The sequence below is a fragment of the Lontra canadensis genome, unplaced genomic scaffold (genome assembly GCF_010015895.1).
Source record: "Lontra canadensis isolate GAN:19392208 unplaced genomic scaffold, GSC_riverotter_1.0 scaffold132, whole genome shotgun sequence".
Classification (NCBI taxonomy): Eukaryota; Metazoa; Chordata; class Mammalia; order Carnivora; family Mustelidae; genus Lontra; species Lontra canadensis.
The window spans coordinates 4,361,432-4,375,257 of NW_022631126.1; the positions used below are offsets into that span (position 1 = coordinate 4,361,432).

Below are 13,826 nucleotides of genomic sequence, written 5' to 3' on the forward strand. Positions count from 1 at the left end.
GACATCTTATCTAAGGCATTTGGAGACTGGCTTGTATTCCTTGCCTGCACTTGCTTTGTTACCCCCACAAATACCTCCAGTTCCTACCAGTGATTTTATTATACATACAACCTTACTTGTCCATAAATCTTTAAAAAAGGAAACTTCACACATATGTTTAAACCTCTCTGGGCAGCCTGCCCCAGGGGAGTGAGCATTAGACCAGAAGCTGAAAAGGATGCATTTCAGTCTCGTCGCTCTCGCTTACTGAGCATTGTTTGACAAACCTCAGCCTCTCTGGGCTGGTGTTCCTTATCTGGAGAGATGCTGAACTTGATTGCCAAGACTGCTCTGGCTCTAATGTTTAGTGAGGCTGCAGGTTGTAAGACCAGGTAGCCAGCCTGGTCCGCTGTGGCAGGCGGCATCCAGGCCATACTGAACCCACTTCATACTTTAGGAAGAGGGAGGCCGTGAGCAGCCCAGGAGCTTGCACAGTGAGGAGAAAGGACACATCACTCCTGTTCACCCGCAGGCAGCCCCTGGAGCTCCTTGGTAGCCGATGGCAAGCAGCTGGAGGGAAGAAAACCCATATGCGAGATCCGGTGCCCAGTGACGGACGAGACTCCGCTAGGAAGGAGCTGGGGAAGCCCCAAATGCAGGGCGTGTGTGAGCAGCTTGTGCAGCTGTTAGCTTTCGCCTCTGAGTGCATTCCACGTATAAATGTATGTCTTTTCATTGTCTCGTACTCACGTTCACTTAGATGTCCACTTGAAAACTTGTCTGTGAAATAAACATCAAAAATAAATGACTCCCGTGGTTTTTGTCATAATTTGAAGGAGGCTTTCCATTAAAGGAAAAGAGAACTTATCCAAGAGGTCACAAAAGCAGATCCCAGTAGCTTTGTAAAGAGAGTCTCCGTGTGATCCCAGCTCCCTGCTCTCCCCACATCTCCCAGGATCCTTTGTGAGTCCCCAGCTGTCCGCGTGCAGCAGCCCTCGGAGGGATGCCTCCGCCACTGCCCCCAGCAGCAGCTCTGATTCTAGTGTGGAGTTCACCCTGGATGCACGAAGCTCATGGGTTCTGGGGGTGGCCCCCACCCACAGCCTTTCCTGGTGCTTTTAAACCAGTCTCAAAATTTTCCCAAAGAAAGCATGGCTTTGGGTTTACTGTTTTTGTTCAAAGAGTCCCAGTGGCTTCCATTTCCTTGTTCCCCTAACAATGTCAACTCCACAGGCCAGAGAGGCAAGCGGAGCGTCGACCACTTGCTGAGGGTGTATTTCCAGCCAAACTGGCAGGCACCATAAGAAGAACCACCAGGTGGGTTTGGAGAGCCATTCACCTGAAGCTGGGGAAGATCGCATGTGTCTCTCTCGCCTGGGCTTTCCAAGCCTCTGCTCCACGCACCCAGCCACAACAGAACGCAGCATCCTCAAGAATCACAACTGCTCAGAGTCCATGTTGAAGAGTCACTGGAAGTGTTCTAGGCTTTCCATGAGTAAATCGCCACAGCTTTTTGGGAGGAAGTGAAGATCATGGCCCAGACACTCAGGTGCGGTGTTCTGTCAGTGTCGTCCCAGATGACCTGGCCTCCGTTCACTCCTAGACATTTAGGTCTGTGAACTGACTCACATCTGGGAATTGGATGAGAGACGTTAAAATCTCTAAGGGAAAAACAAATGTTTAAGGGCTACAGATTTTCAATTCCTATAAACCAGTTACATCAGTTAGACTTTAAGGGAGGAGAATGAATGTTTTTGTGTTTAAGAACTAAAAAGAATGCAGCTGGGGAATGTGAAACATCGCCTCTTGGTCCTCCATCTGTTCCTCTGGAAGGTGAGAAGGGTCAAAGTACCTGTCTGTGTTACTTTCCTGGGGCCGCTGCACAAATTACCCCAAACTGGGTGACTTCAAACAACCGAAATTTAATCTCCCACGGTTCTGAGGCCACAAGTCAGAAATCAGGGCATCAGCATGACCAAGCTCCTTCCAAGGCTGTAGGGGAAACCCTTCCTTGCCCCTAGCTCTTGGGGACTCCTGATCCTGGCATGTGACACCATGACTCCAGTCTCTGTGCCATTCTTCTTCCACATGTCTTCTCAGTGTCTCTCTGTGTCCTTCTCTGTCTCTTCTAAGGACTCCCATTGGATTTTGGGCCCGCCCTAACCCAGCATGATCTTACCTTGATTGCTTCTTACCTTAATTACATTGCCAAGACCTCATTTCCACCTATAGTCACATTCCGAGGTTCCCGGTGAACGTGGATGCTGGGGGGACACTATTCAACCCACTGTGCTGTCTCAGAGGGTCGTTGTGGGGGTAAATGAGATAATGCACATAAAGCAGTCTGCATAGTGCCAAGTACATAACAAATAATCTATGTTAGCTGTACATATGTGTGCACCCGTGTGTCTGTATTTGTGCATACAGGTGTATATATGTGTGTGCACGCGTGTGTGTGTATATAACCATTTTGTTACTCACTAGATTTACCAAAGCCTTATTTCATTACTTATTTAGCCAAATGAAACAGTAACTTTTAATATTTTTCACTCTTTATAAGTGTTCTAATTTGTTTTTCTGGTTTTTGTTTTCATATTATTTCCTCCCTTTGTCTTTTTCTTCTTTCTTTTCTTTTTTAGGTTTACTGCTGTTACTATTGTTTGTTATTTCTTTTCCTCCAAAAACTTCTCTGGTTGTTTGGGCATGTAGCATGTCTGCTTTCTCACCAGGCAGCCTCAAAGCATGCTGGTGATTTTCTCCAGTGAGCGTTTTCTTCTTTATTTCCTGTTATTATTCATAATATTCATATCTCATCCAAAGACCACTGTGTCTCCAGACCTATGTTATGCTACATTATTGATTTCTTCAGGAGAAACTTGCCGCTCTGGCCTGCCCCCATCCCCACCTCACCCCCAGCAGAGTGCCCTGAGTGGACTGGTCCATGTCCTAGGTAGTACTGGGCACTAACCCAGACCCTGGACTCTGTGTTGGGCATTTCAGCAGGACCCTACAGTCTGTTATCAGAGACTGACTCAGTTCCTGGCAGAGCTCCGAGAGGGATCTGGCTGAGTAAGAGACGGGCTCTGGGGTGGCCTGCATCCTAAGTACCTACCTTGGCAGTGGACTCTAAGCCAGACCCCTAATAACTAGACTCTAGATGGCTAAGGCCCAACCCGGACTTCTGCTTTCTCTCCAGCAGTGCTCATTTCTGAAATGAAAAAGCAAGTCCACACCAAAGGAAATACTGGACTATTTATTGCAAAGCTAGACTGGCAGCTCAGGGAGCAAGGAAGCAGAGCACAGCAGGCCCTTCTATAACAGAGGAGTCGGGGACCAGGAAAAGGAGAAAGAAAGCGGGAGGGAGAAAGGAACTCATAACGTAAACAGCCACGTCTTCCAACTGCTCTTCTTCTCCTAGGAGTCTCCCGATCAAGAAAAACCCCTCAAACCCCTCTGATTTGCGGTGCTGGGCAGGGCTGGCAACGCGCTCCCCAGGCTGGGGTCTCTGATGAGCACGAAGGTATTCAGAGAACCTAGAGCATCCTCAGAACTTGGCATCTGAGACGCCAGGCACACGTAGGGGGAAGGAGGTGGGCAGCTCCTCTGGGCTTCTGTCCCAGCAGGAAATGCAGGAGGTGGCCCGTCTGGGCTGCAGGAACATCATCAGCTTTGAGTCACCGTCCCTTTAGTATTAGGCGGGTCTTCCCATCTCCAATGAAGAGCCTACAGAAAAATGGCCCAGTGAGGTCTCCAGTCCTCTGAAGGCAGAGACCCAGCCCTTCGCCAAAGGTCTCCAGGCCCAGAATTCTCCAGAGAGATGCTTTCCTTTCCAGCCTCAATCGTCAATTCCCCTTGGGGAAAGGGAGAAACTCCTTCTTGTGTTCCAGCTCTTTCCCTGAAGATTCTCATCTCTGCCACTCCAAAAGCAATAGACAGACAATTATCAGGCTTAGCCAGGACTGCAGATGGCAGTGATGGCAGACACCCTACACCAGCCCAGCAACTGTGCTCTCTCAGACTGTGGGAGGAAGGTCCAGCTTGTATCAGATCCAGACCCTAGTCCCCACATGACCTGGAGCAGAAACAACAGGACCCTACAGACTTTGGAGGGTCACAAAAGGAGAGTTCGGGGAGAAGCAGTCAAGCAGATATGATCCTTCTGCTAATACCAAACTCATCACGCACCACATGACGCTATGGAGCACTGTTTATTTATACTGTAGGTCATGTGAATGGCACCTACTAGCAGGCATGCTCTTGGAGGCACCATGTACATGGTTTTCTCTGTGGATGGGGCTCCCTGGAGTTGTACGACAGCCCTGTGAGGAACCACTCCTCCCCCTCTCTTGGTGCATAGGCTTGTGCAGGGAAGGCTCATCTCGTCCTGACTCCAGACACAGCCAATAAGCGTGCCTGACCCTCCCCATCATGGCTCCAGTGATGGATTCAGAGGTGGACATGACCCAAGCTGGGCCAGTCCAAACCAGTGAACACCAGACCCTGGACTTTTGCTAGAGGCTTCGTTCTAGTGGAACTAGAACGAAGTTCTAGTCATTAAGTTGCTGGGATATAAGCCTAGAGTTCCTGGCGAGCATCTCAGCTTCTCCTAGAGAGCCTCTCAGAACATGAGCCCTGCTCAGAGGAGAGGAGAGCCCATGGGAAAGAACAAGGCCTAAAGACATGGCTTGAGCACCCACCTAAAGCCAGAGCTACCTGTGAACTTTTCAGTTCTGTGAGCCAGTCAATTTCCACTTGTGACATAAACTGTGTGGAGAGGGATTTCTGTCTCTTACAACCAAAAGTCCCAGAGCCAAAATCTTTGCTTCTGAAGAAGCCTCCCTCTTCCCTTCTTTAACCCCAAGTGAGATTCTAGCCCTGGACACTCTGGGAATCACCACCAGGAGCCCATCAGAGGGGCTGGTGACCCAGGGTCACACTCCTACCTGATGAGCACTCCTACGAACAGACTGGCCAGGAGCGGGCCCAGCCAGTAGATCCAGTGGAAGTCCCAGTGACTGGCCACCACGGCAGGTCCAAAGGCACGGGCAGGATTCATGCAGGCTCCAGATACGGCTCCCCTGCAAACACCAAGCCACTCGGTCACCAGGATCCCAGCCAGACCCCAACTTACATCAAGTTCATTACCACAAATAGGCCTATGTCACAGAGCACCCAGGAACCCTCTTGAAGCCAGCATATTGTGGGGCTCTAGAGGGATCCCAAAAAAGGCACAGGTGAAGAGACTATTAGCACCAGGAAGTGAAAAGCTTGTCTGTCACTCCTCACACACCCTTCTAGAACTATGGCCAGCAGAGGGTGTCCAGAGATGACAGGCAGAGAAGATGGATCTAGGTCCTTGCAATGTTGAAAAAGCAGCCGTCAGCCATGTGAACTTTGGAGTCAAGCTGACCAGGATTCAAAACCCAGCCCAGCTATTTCTAGCTGTGTGGCCTTTACTGAACCCCTCTGTGTTTCCGTTGAGGTAAAAGGACCCACCTCATAGGCTGTCACCAGGAGTGAATGAGGTCATGCCTTTACGACCTGTGACTCTCGTGTAATTCGTGTACAAGTGTTTCATCTGGCTAACCCAGTTGAGACCCTTGTTATGCTACAAGCTTGGGGCCCAGAGTCTCCTACGAGGAGCAGGGCTGTCTGTTCTCCAGGAACTCCTCTCCAGTTCTGGTGTCTGCATCCTTGCCCCATTCAATCCGCGCCCAGCCGCTGAAGTCGAAAGGGCGAGTCAGTTGGCTTAAAATGAACCAATGGCCACTAGGAGGCAGCAAAGCACCGCTGTAGCTTCACACATACCTTGCGCCCTTCTCCCCCAACCCCCAAACCCACCCCGTTCCCCAGACTCCGCCTCCCAAGCAAAGGATGGCAGAAGGGTGTGCGGCAGAGCCAGGAAAGGCTAGACTGTTCTGCGTCCAAGAGGAAGGAAGGAGGTGGGCATTAGGAAGGGGCTCCCTTGTCCCCTTTGCCTGGAGATTTGGGCTCTTGTCCCACATATGTCCCTTAATTTGCCACTGTCCACGTGTCCTCTCTGAGTTCCTCATATATAAAATGGGAGAAATAATCCCTGACCCAAGCTTGTTTCCTCAGCCCCTTCCAGGGTCCCCCTGAGGGGCTATGCTTAAATGAGTTGAAGGGTGTGGAAGCTCTGTGTGAGGCTGAGGCAAAAGCCTGGCTGCCCATTGACTGAACAAACAAGCCCACAGAAACGTTTTATTGATGCTACAGAAAAATGGAAAAGCTCACACAAGAAGGCAGGCTTCCGACTTCCCTGGAATGATGTTGGAAGGGTCACCGGAGACCCACATTCCCTCACAGCAACTACTAGAGGTGAACAGTGGTGCCTCCTTCAATATCCCAGGCCTCACCACTCCCTGTTGTCCGCAAATGCCTGCCCACTTCTTGTCTGCATCACCTCCGTGGCCCCTGCTAGCAACCCAGTCTGTGACCCTCAGGTAAGCGCTGCAGACCTGACCTCCTCCAGGGCCAAAGGTTGGCGCATAACTCACCCTGCCAGGATGTCCACCGTGACAGCAAAGCCGATGGAGAATGGAGCCAGAGGGCCCTGTGTCCTCTCGTTGATGGCGCCCATGCATACGGCCAGGGCCAGCAGTGTCGTCAGGATGAGCTCTGCCACCACTGCCCCCACCACCTGCCCCGACTCCTGGACTGTCACAAAGGCCGCCCCAGATGCGTTCCAGAACCTTTCTTCAGGACTCACCGCCTATGGAGAGCAGGAACTCACTCAGTGTGGGCAGGGAGCAGGCTGGGAGCTGAGGAGAGGGGGCTCGAAGCGCATGCCCCCAACCCTCAGAGCAGTGACGGGGTCTGTCCAATCCGCTCCAGTTTTTATTGTGTGGCTCAGTGAGGGTCACTGGACTTCTCTGAGCTTCCTTTTGCTCATCTGTAAAATGGGATCACCCAGCAGTAGCTGCAGGCATATGGGCCCGAAGCTTAAGTAACTAGATGACTCTCCTTGAGAAAAAGAATACAAAAATTACTTACTCAGCAAACTTTGCAAACATCTCCAGCCAGATGAACCCACTGCTGGTGCCCCCATCAGACCCCTTGGAAGGGATGAAGGAGCCCTGATGCCAGAGGCCCCATGAGCTTCACAGGAAATGAGCCTCAGGGGTCATCCTGGCCCTTGGAGAGGGAAGATGGCAAAGCAAGCTTTTGGACCCTGGACCTAAATCTGGACTCCACTTCTCACCAGTGTGGCTGAACTTGGGCCAACGACACACCACCCAGTGCCTGCGTTTTCTCCCCCATCAAGTGGGGGCACTGGTAATCAGAGCTCCCAGCGTCAGCAGCAGGCAGTGGGTGCCCTCTAAGAACTGACTGCAGCTTCCTGGGATATCACCAGGAGATTTACCAAGACAAGATGTGCAAACCGATTCACAGGAAGGGTGTGCTCACTGCCCTGCACTGCTCACTATTGTGTGGGGCACGTTTGCAAGTGGCCCAGCCTGAGGGAGGCCTGGGAGATGGGTCTTCCTGGAGGATCAGAGCGGGAAGGTCCAGGCCCCATTCTGCACATGGAGCTGGGGGTGGGGGGTGTCTCAGAGGGAGACATGGAGAGACCAGGGCAGGGAGATAGCAAACTGGGACTAGAGACCAAAGCTTGCAAGGGGCCAGTGCTTAGAGCTACAGACCAAACCCCAGCCAGGCTGACAGGAACCCCTTCTCCCCCCATCCCACGTCCCCTAAAATACATGCCCACAAGGGCTACATTTTGAATGGGCCCTGGTTGGATGGAGACTTAGCAGCAACAGGGAAGAAAGAAAGAAAAAGGAAGGAGGGAGGAAAGAAGCGAAGGACAGAGGAAAGGAGTCCATCCATGGAGTTATGTTTGGAGCTGTAAAACTTCTGTGGCAGGGAGGAGAAGCCAGCTGTCCTAGTGGGAGAGAAGGTTCCAGACATAAACTGAATGCCATCTCCCATCACAGGTAGAGGAACTCTGTTTAAAGGTAGGCAACCTGGAGAACAGCCAGAGAAGTTAGTCCAGGAGTTTCTGAAGGAGAGTAACCCTCAGTTTGTAGAATGAATGAACCGAAGAATGAATGAATGAATGAATGAATGAAAGAAAATACACTAGAAACATTATCCAAAGCCAGAAATGGTCTCAGGAAGAGAAACTTCATGCCCCAAATTCTTCTTCCTGGTCTGTCCAGGGAAGGGCTATGTCCAGAGATGAGTAGAACAGGGTGTATTTGGAAAGAACCAAAGTCCCCCTTCCTGGGAGAAAAGGACCCACCCAATCCCACTGGAGGAAAATCCCATGGGAAAAGAGCTGGGCACCTCCCACTCCCTACCCCCTCCCCACACTCCACCAGCCCAGCCCCCATGCAAATCACCCACCTTGGCCAAGGCAGCCCCGATCAGCCCCCCACATAGCTGGGAGATCCAATAGGGAAGGAGCATCACCAGGTTGAGGCCTCCGATCAGCGTGGCTGCCAGGGACACCGCAGGATTGAAGTGTCCACCACTGTCACCCGCAAAAGCAGAAGGGAGCCTTGAGACCAAGGTCGGGCTGGCTTCCCCAAGAGAATGTGTCCCAGCTGGCACCCCAGGCTGGCCTTGCAATGAGGGAGTGAGTCCAGGACCTGGCCTGAGTGGAAAACAGGCACCAGATCCCACCCATTTTCCCTGAGGTTCCAGGTGGTGGGGCAAGGGATGTGGGTGAGGGCCAGGGAGGAGAGGGCAGCCCCCTTCCTGCCCTACAGCCAGGCCCCATGGTGCCCAGAGGAAGAGCATGGTGGTTGACCATCCCTCTACTCCAAATTAGTGGACCCAAAGAGGTATCCTGGCCTCCCCTTAAAAAAAACTCCCAAGTGGCTAAACTCTGATTGTCCCCAGGACGGAGTAAAACCCTTTCCCAATGTCGACCACACAGTGACCAAGCACTTGGTGTGGGCTAAGTTCTTTCTGTCATGTAATTCCCATACCGCCCCGCTGGGCCTTGCCTCCCACCTCTTCCACGTACTGGCCACAGAACCTTGGGCAAGTCACATTGCCTTTCGTAGTTACACCAGTAAAATGGGAATAGTAATAGAAACTACCCCCAAGGGGTTGTTGTGAGAATTCACTGAGTTCTGTGACTGGCCCTTGGCCGCATTGACTACATGTGGGCTTGAGAAAAAATAATGTAAAAAAAAATCCTCTCTTCTTCCCTAACTTGGGTTTGGAGGGGGACTTACCCAAAGGCACAGAGTTCATAGGCTGCAGAAACAGGATTTGAACTCGGGCAGTCTGACTCCCCACTGCATACTCCTATCTACAGTGCTCTTAGAACCCTGGGTACATGCCCGGGGTGCCTGCCGACAGCCTTGCTCCCCACCCCCGGGCTGCCCAGGTTAGCCCAGACTGATGGCTTGGAGCTGGTCTTACCTGATATTCCCCAGTGTGGCGATGAGGAGGCACAGGGCCAGCCCGTGCGCCAGGGCCGGCTGCAACAGCCCTGTGTCGGTCCCGTTCTCGATGACCGACAGGCAGCCGATGAAGATGAAGAGGGCAGAGCCCAGCAGTTCCACCAGACAGGGCTGCAGGAACCGCTCGTACCAGGACCCACGACACCTGCCTTCCATGCCTAGCTTCTTCGCCTTGCCACTGCCAAATTCACAGTCACACATAGACACAGCTGCCTGTGGTAGGAAAAAGGGAGTGGGCACAGGTGGGAGGAGAGCCCAAAAAGAAGCCCCCAGCCTTGAATTCGAGTCTCAGCTCCCTCTTGCACGGCCAGGCGGCAGGGGCACCAGCCAGCAGTGGCTCACCTCTGCAGACATCAGGGCCAAAGTGGCCTGGAATCTGCTCGTACCCGAGCTGCCTGGGAAACCGGCACCTGCTCTTCTGGACACTCTTATCTCCGGGACCGGGCTGCCAATCTTGCTTCAGACTCTGTCTCTTTTAAAGGGCTGCAGAGTCTCCCTGAGGGTGCCAAGAAAGCAATAAAGCACTGTGGGAGGTGGCCCTGGGGCCCAGAAGAGGATTTTTTTTTTTTTTAATCTTAACTGGGCAGGGCCAGGGATGGTCAAGGATTGCTGAGGTTTCTGCCAATGAGGGGAAAAGGCACATTACCTGGAGAGCACTCTAGGCCATCCCCAGCAGGTGATGGAGGGCCCAGTGCCCCCAGCCCCCTGTGGTCACCATCAGGGTCCTCCCGCATGTGGGCAGGAGGAGGACCCCAGTGGGTTGGGGTTGTGCATGGGGAACACTGGCGAAATCGTCCTCAGTGATTTTTTCCATGGATTCCCTCAGACACCTCCTCATATCTCAACCCCTACACTCACTCATCCTCAAAACTTGATCCAGGACTGAGCGTGTGGACAGATGACCTCCCCTGACGGTCAGAGGCAACTGAGGTGACACCGTGTGCCACGGGATAGCCTGCGGGCTTTGGAAACAGGTGCCTGGATTGCAGTCCCAATTCTGCCGTCAGGTGGTCGTGAAACCTTTCTGCTGTGGTTGGTGTAGCAGTATGAAAAGCAGGGGATTGTTGTGTGGTTTGAATGAGTTAACATAAAAAAGAGCTTACGACAGTGCCAGACACATGAGCAACACAATAACAGCATCTACTAATTAAGAATATAGATTTATGGGGGAGCCTGGGTGGCTCAGTGGATTAAAGCCTCTGCCTTCAGTTCAGGTCATGATCCCAGGGTCCTGGGATTGAGCCCTGCATTGGGCTCTCTGCTCAGCAGGGAGCCTGCTTCTCTCTCCCTCTCTTTCTCTCTCTGCCTGCCTCTCTGCCTACTTGTGATCTCTGTCTGCAAATAAATAAATAAAATCTTAAAAATATATAGATTTATGTTTATATATTTCTATCTATTGAGCAATTTCTACATGCTTTCTACCTATGTAGTATCTCATTTAAACCTCACAGCAACCCTGTGAGGTGGGTACTATTCTTATAGCTTGTTATACACAGGGAAGTGGAAATTCAGTAAAGTTAGTTTCCCAAGGTCACATTGGTTTTGTGATTGCAAAACTGGTGGGTTAAGTCACAAAAGACAAATACTGCATGATTCCACTCATATGAGGTCCCTGGAGCAGTAAGATTCATAGAGATAGAAAGTAGGTGGTGGTTGCCAGGGGTTAGGAATTGGGGAGCTGTTTAATGGGTACAGAGTTGCAATTTGGGAAGATGAAAAATTTCTAGAGATGGATGATTGCACAATATGAATATAGTTAATGCCACTGAACTATATACTTAAAAGTGATTGAAATGGTAAATTTTATGTTGCATGTATTTTACCACAATTGGGGGTGGAAAAAACCTTGAGGGTAAAGCCACTGCAGTCTACTGCCTTTCTAAGATGAATGGGTGCACGTATGGATGGGTGGATGGATAGATGGATGATAGATGAAAAGAAAGAGGGAAGGAAGCAAGGAGAGAGAGAAGGAAGAAAGGGGGGAGAGGGACAGCGGAAGAAAAGGAGAGAGATGGATTTCATTATTCATCACTCAGTAAATATTTAAATTCCTACCGTGAACTAGTTCTAAGAGTTAACTGGAAAAGTAGCTATGACTAAGACAGGCAAAGATTCTTTCAGTGCTCATGACTATTATCTCAGTGCTTTTCTGTACAGATAGAGATGCATGGAGAAACAGGTCAGCGATAAAAGAATTTAATGAAAATGTCTACCGTCTATTGACTGCACACTGTGCTAAGCCCCCCGCATCTATTCACAACAACCCTGTGATTTCTCATCCCTATCTTCAGATGATAAAATCAAGGCACGGAGAAGCTGAAGAAATTGCCCAAGGCTGTATAGATAAAAGTATGTTTCGGGACAAAGAAGACTCATCAAGGGCATGACAGTTTGCTGAAAGCTCTTTTCAGCTGGAGGCTCCAGAATGGAGCCCTCTTTTGAATAGCACATCTTGGATAGTTTAGGTTGATCACCATCCCTCCTCTGTACCCACAGCACACCGTCCGAGACGTCTCTTAGCCCCTTCCTCCTGTGTACCTGCAAATGGCAACAGGACACAACAGTGCCACCTTCGACTTTCCCCATCTTCTTCACGCTTTTTCCCAGTCCCGCCAAGAGCTGCTTCGAGAACATTTCTCTCCTGGTTTCACCCAGGCCTCCATCCGTTCTTGCTTAGGCTCTTGAAAAAAAAAAAAAAATCAAATGGTCATGACACAGCTGCCAGGGTCTAGGCCCCACACTGCCCCCCTCCCCACCATGCAGTCCATCGCTTAACATTTACAGTCATCTCAGGAGGTGGGAACTCCCAGCTGGGCCTGCTGTAACCCCTCATCTGGACCCCTAGGTTCACCCATTTTAATCCGTTCCTCTTGTACTGGGAGCCAGAAGGGCACAGTTGGGCACGTGGGTCCAGGTGGGGGGGTCAGCCCTCTCTGCCTTCGCCTGCTGGCTTCTCCTTCAGCCTCAGCATTTTCTTCTGGAAAAGTGGGCTAATGGTGCTCCCCAACCCCACAAGGTAGTTGTGTAGATTAAATGAGACCGTGCCCCGAGCACAGCGTCCAATTCAGAGCAGGTGCCCCATCAATAATCCCTATTATTACGTTTTGTCGGAGTACCTTTTCGTCAGAGTGGCTCGTCCATGCAACAAAGAGCCCAGCGTTTTGATGCCTTTACATAATGCATATTGATTCCCTGTTGACAGAATAGTTCATAGCAGGCCCTTTATGACATGGTGACTTGGAGATCTAAGCCACTGCCACCATGGGGACCCACCATCTAGGTCACCAGCCAGCAGATGGGGAAAGGGAAGACGTAGAGGGGGTTGTGCAGGATGCTTTTATGAGCTAGGCCTAAAGTGGCAAATAGAACTTTCATGGATATTGGATTGACTAGAACTCAGTCCTGTGGCTTCGCCTGACCACAAAAGAGTCTGCGAAATGTAGTCTAACCATGTGCCCCAGGGGGAAAAAGAAAGGTGTTTCGTGAGCACTGGAAATTTTTGCCCCATGACAGCTCCCCAGACTGTCCACCTAATCACGTCCTTCCCTGCATTGAAACCTTTCAGCCAGCCCTTCCTGTGGCTTCCAGGACAAAACTAAACTCCCAGAGCCAGCCACAGAGGCCGTGAGTCCTGATGTGGGAAACAAAGGCAGAAGAGAAGTTATTAAATTTCCCGACTACCTACAGCCCACTGACAAGTCCTCAAAACAGGCAGAGTGACATTCCTCTAGGGACTCAGCTGCCTCGATGTTGATTGCTGAGGGCAAAAGGCAATCTTAGTCCAACCCCCATGGACCCGTGAGTCTATTTTAACATACAAAAATTCCTTTGGAAACTTCCTTTATTTCTACCGCCCAAGATACATGCTGACAATCATCTCCCAAGCATATGAGCCTCTGATACAAATCTGAAGGGTCTCATGATGGAGTTTTTGTTAAACAGTAATAAATGACCTTTTCCCAACCATAGTTAGCCCCCTCGGGATCCTGGAAACCTTGTTTCCAGAATACCTGGGAGACTTGCACTATCCCTAACCCCCTACCAACTTGAAAGTATATAATGGGTCATTCCTCATGACCCCAGTGCTGCTCTTTCTGCCCACGGGTCCTGTCCTCATGCTTTTTATTTTATTTTTTAAAAAAGATTTTCTTTATTTATTTGACAGAGAGAGAGAGAGTGCAAGCAGGGGAAGTGGCAGACAGAGGGAGAAGCAGGCTCCTTGTGGAGCAGAGAGCCCGATGCGGGGCTCGATCCCAGGACTCTAGGATCATGACCTGAGCCAAAGGCAGAGGCTTTAACCCACTGAGCCACCCAAGCACACCCCCACCCCGTCCTTGTGCTTTAATAAAACTGCCTTTTTGCACCAAAGACATCTCAAGAATTCTTTCTTGGCCATTGGCTTCGAAC

At 50.8% G+C, this 13,826-nt stretch overlaps 1 protein-coding gene across 1 annotated transcript; it reads right to left on the minus strand.

Moving 5' to 3' along the window:
* Nucleotides 1-3,622: 3,622 nt before the first annotated feature.
* Nucleotides 3,623-9,629, minus strand: AQP8 (aquaporin 8). The gene is made up of 5 exons (XM_032842668.1): nucleotides 9,379-9,629; nucleotides 8,350-8,476; nucleotides 6,498-6,712; nucleotides 4,923-5,057; nucleotides 3,623-3,702 (listed from the first exon to the last, which is right to left on the minus strand). The coding sequence occupies exons 1-5, from the start codon at nucleotides 9,618-9,620 to the stop codon at nucleotides 3,654-3,656; spliced, it is 768 nt and encodes a 255-aa protein (XP_032698559.1). The 5' UTR covers nucleotides 9,621-9,629; the 3' UTR covers nucleotides 3,623-3,653.
* Between the last annotated feature and the right edge of the window lie 4,197 nt (nucleotides 9,630-13,826).

What these genes read in the sequence shown, in the direction of transcription:
- AQP8 (XM_032842668.1), bottom strand. Translation starts at nt 9,620, where the DNA reads ATGTGTGACTGTGAATTTGGCAGTGGCAAGGCGAAGAAGCTAGGCATG. An exon ending in TCGGGGCTGCCTTGGCCAAG is followed by an intron (nt 6,713 to 8,349) that starts GTGGGTGATTTG and finishes TGCTCTCCATAG; the next exon opens with GCGGTGAGTCCTGAAGAAAG. An exon ending in TTCGTAGGAGTGCTCATCAG is followed by an intron (nt 3,703 to 4,922) that starts GTAGGAGTGTGA and finishes ATTTTTCTGTAG; the next exon opens with GCTCTTCATTGGAGATGGGA.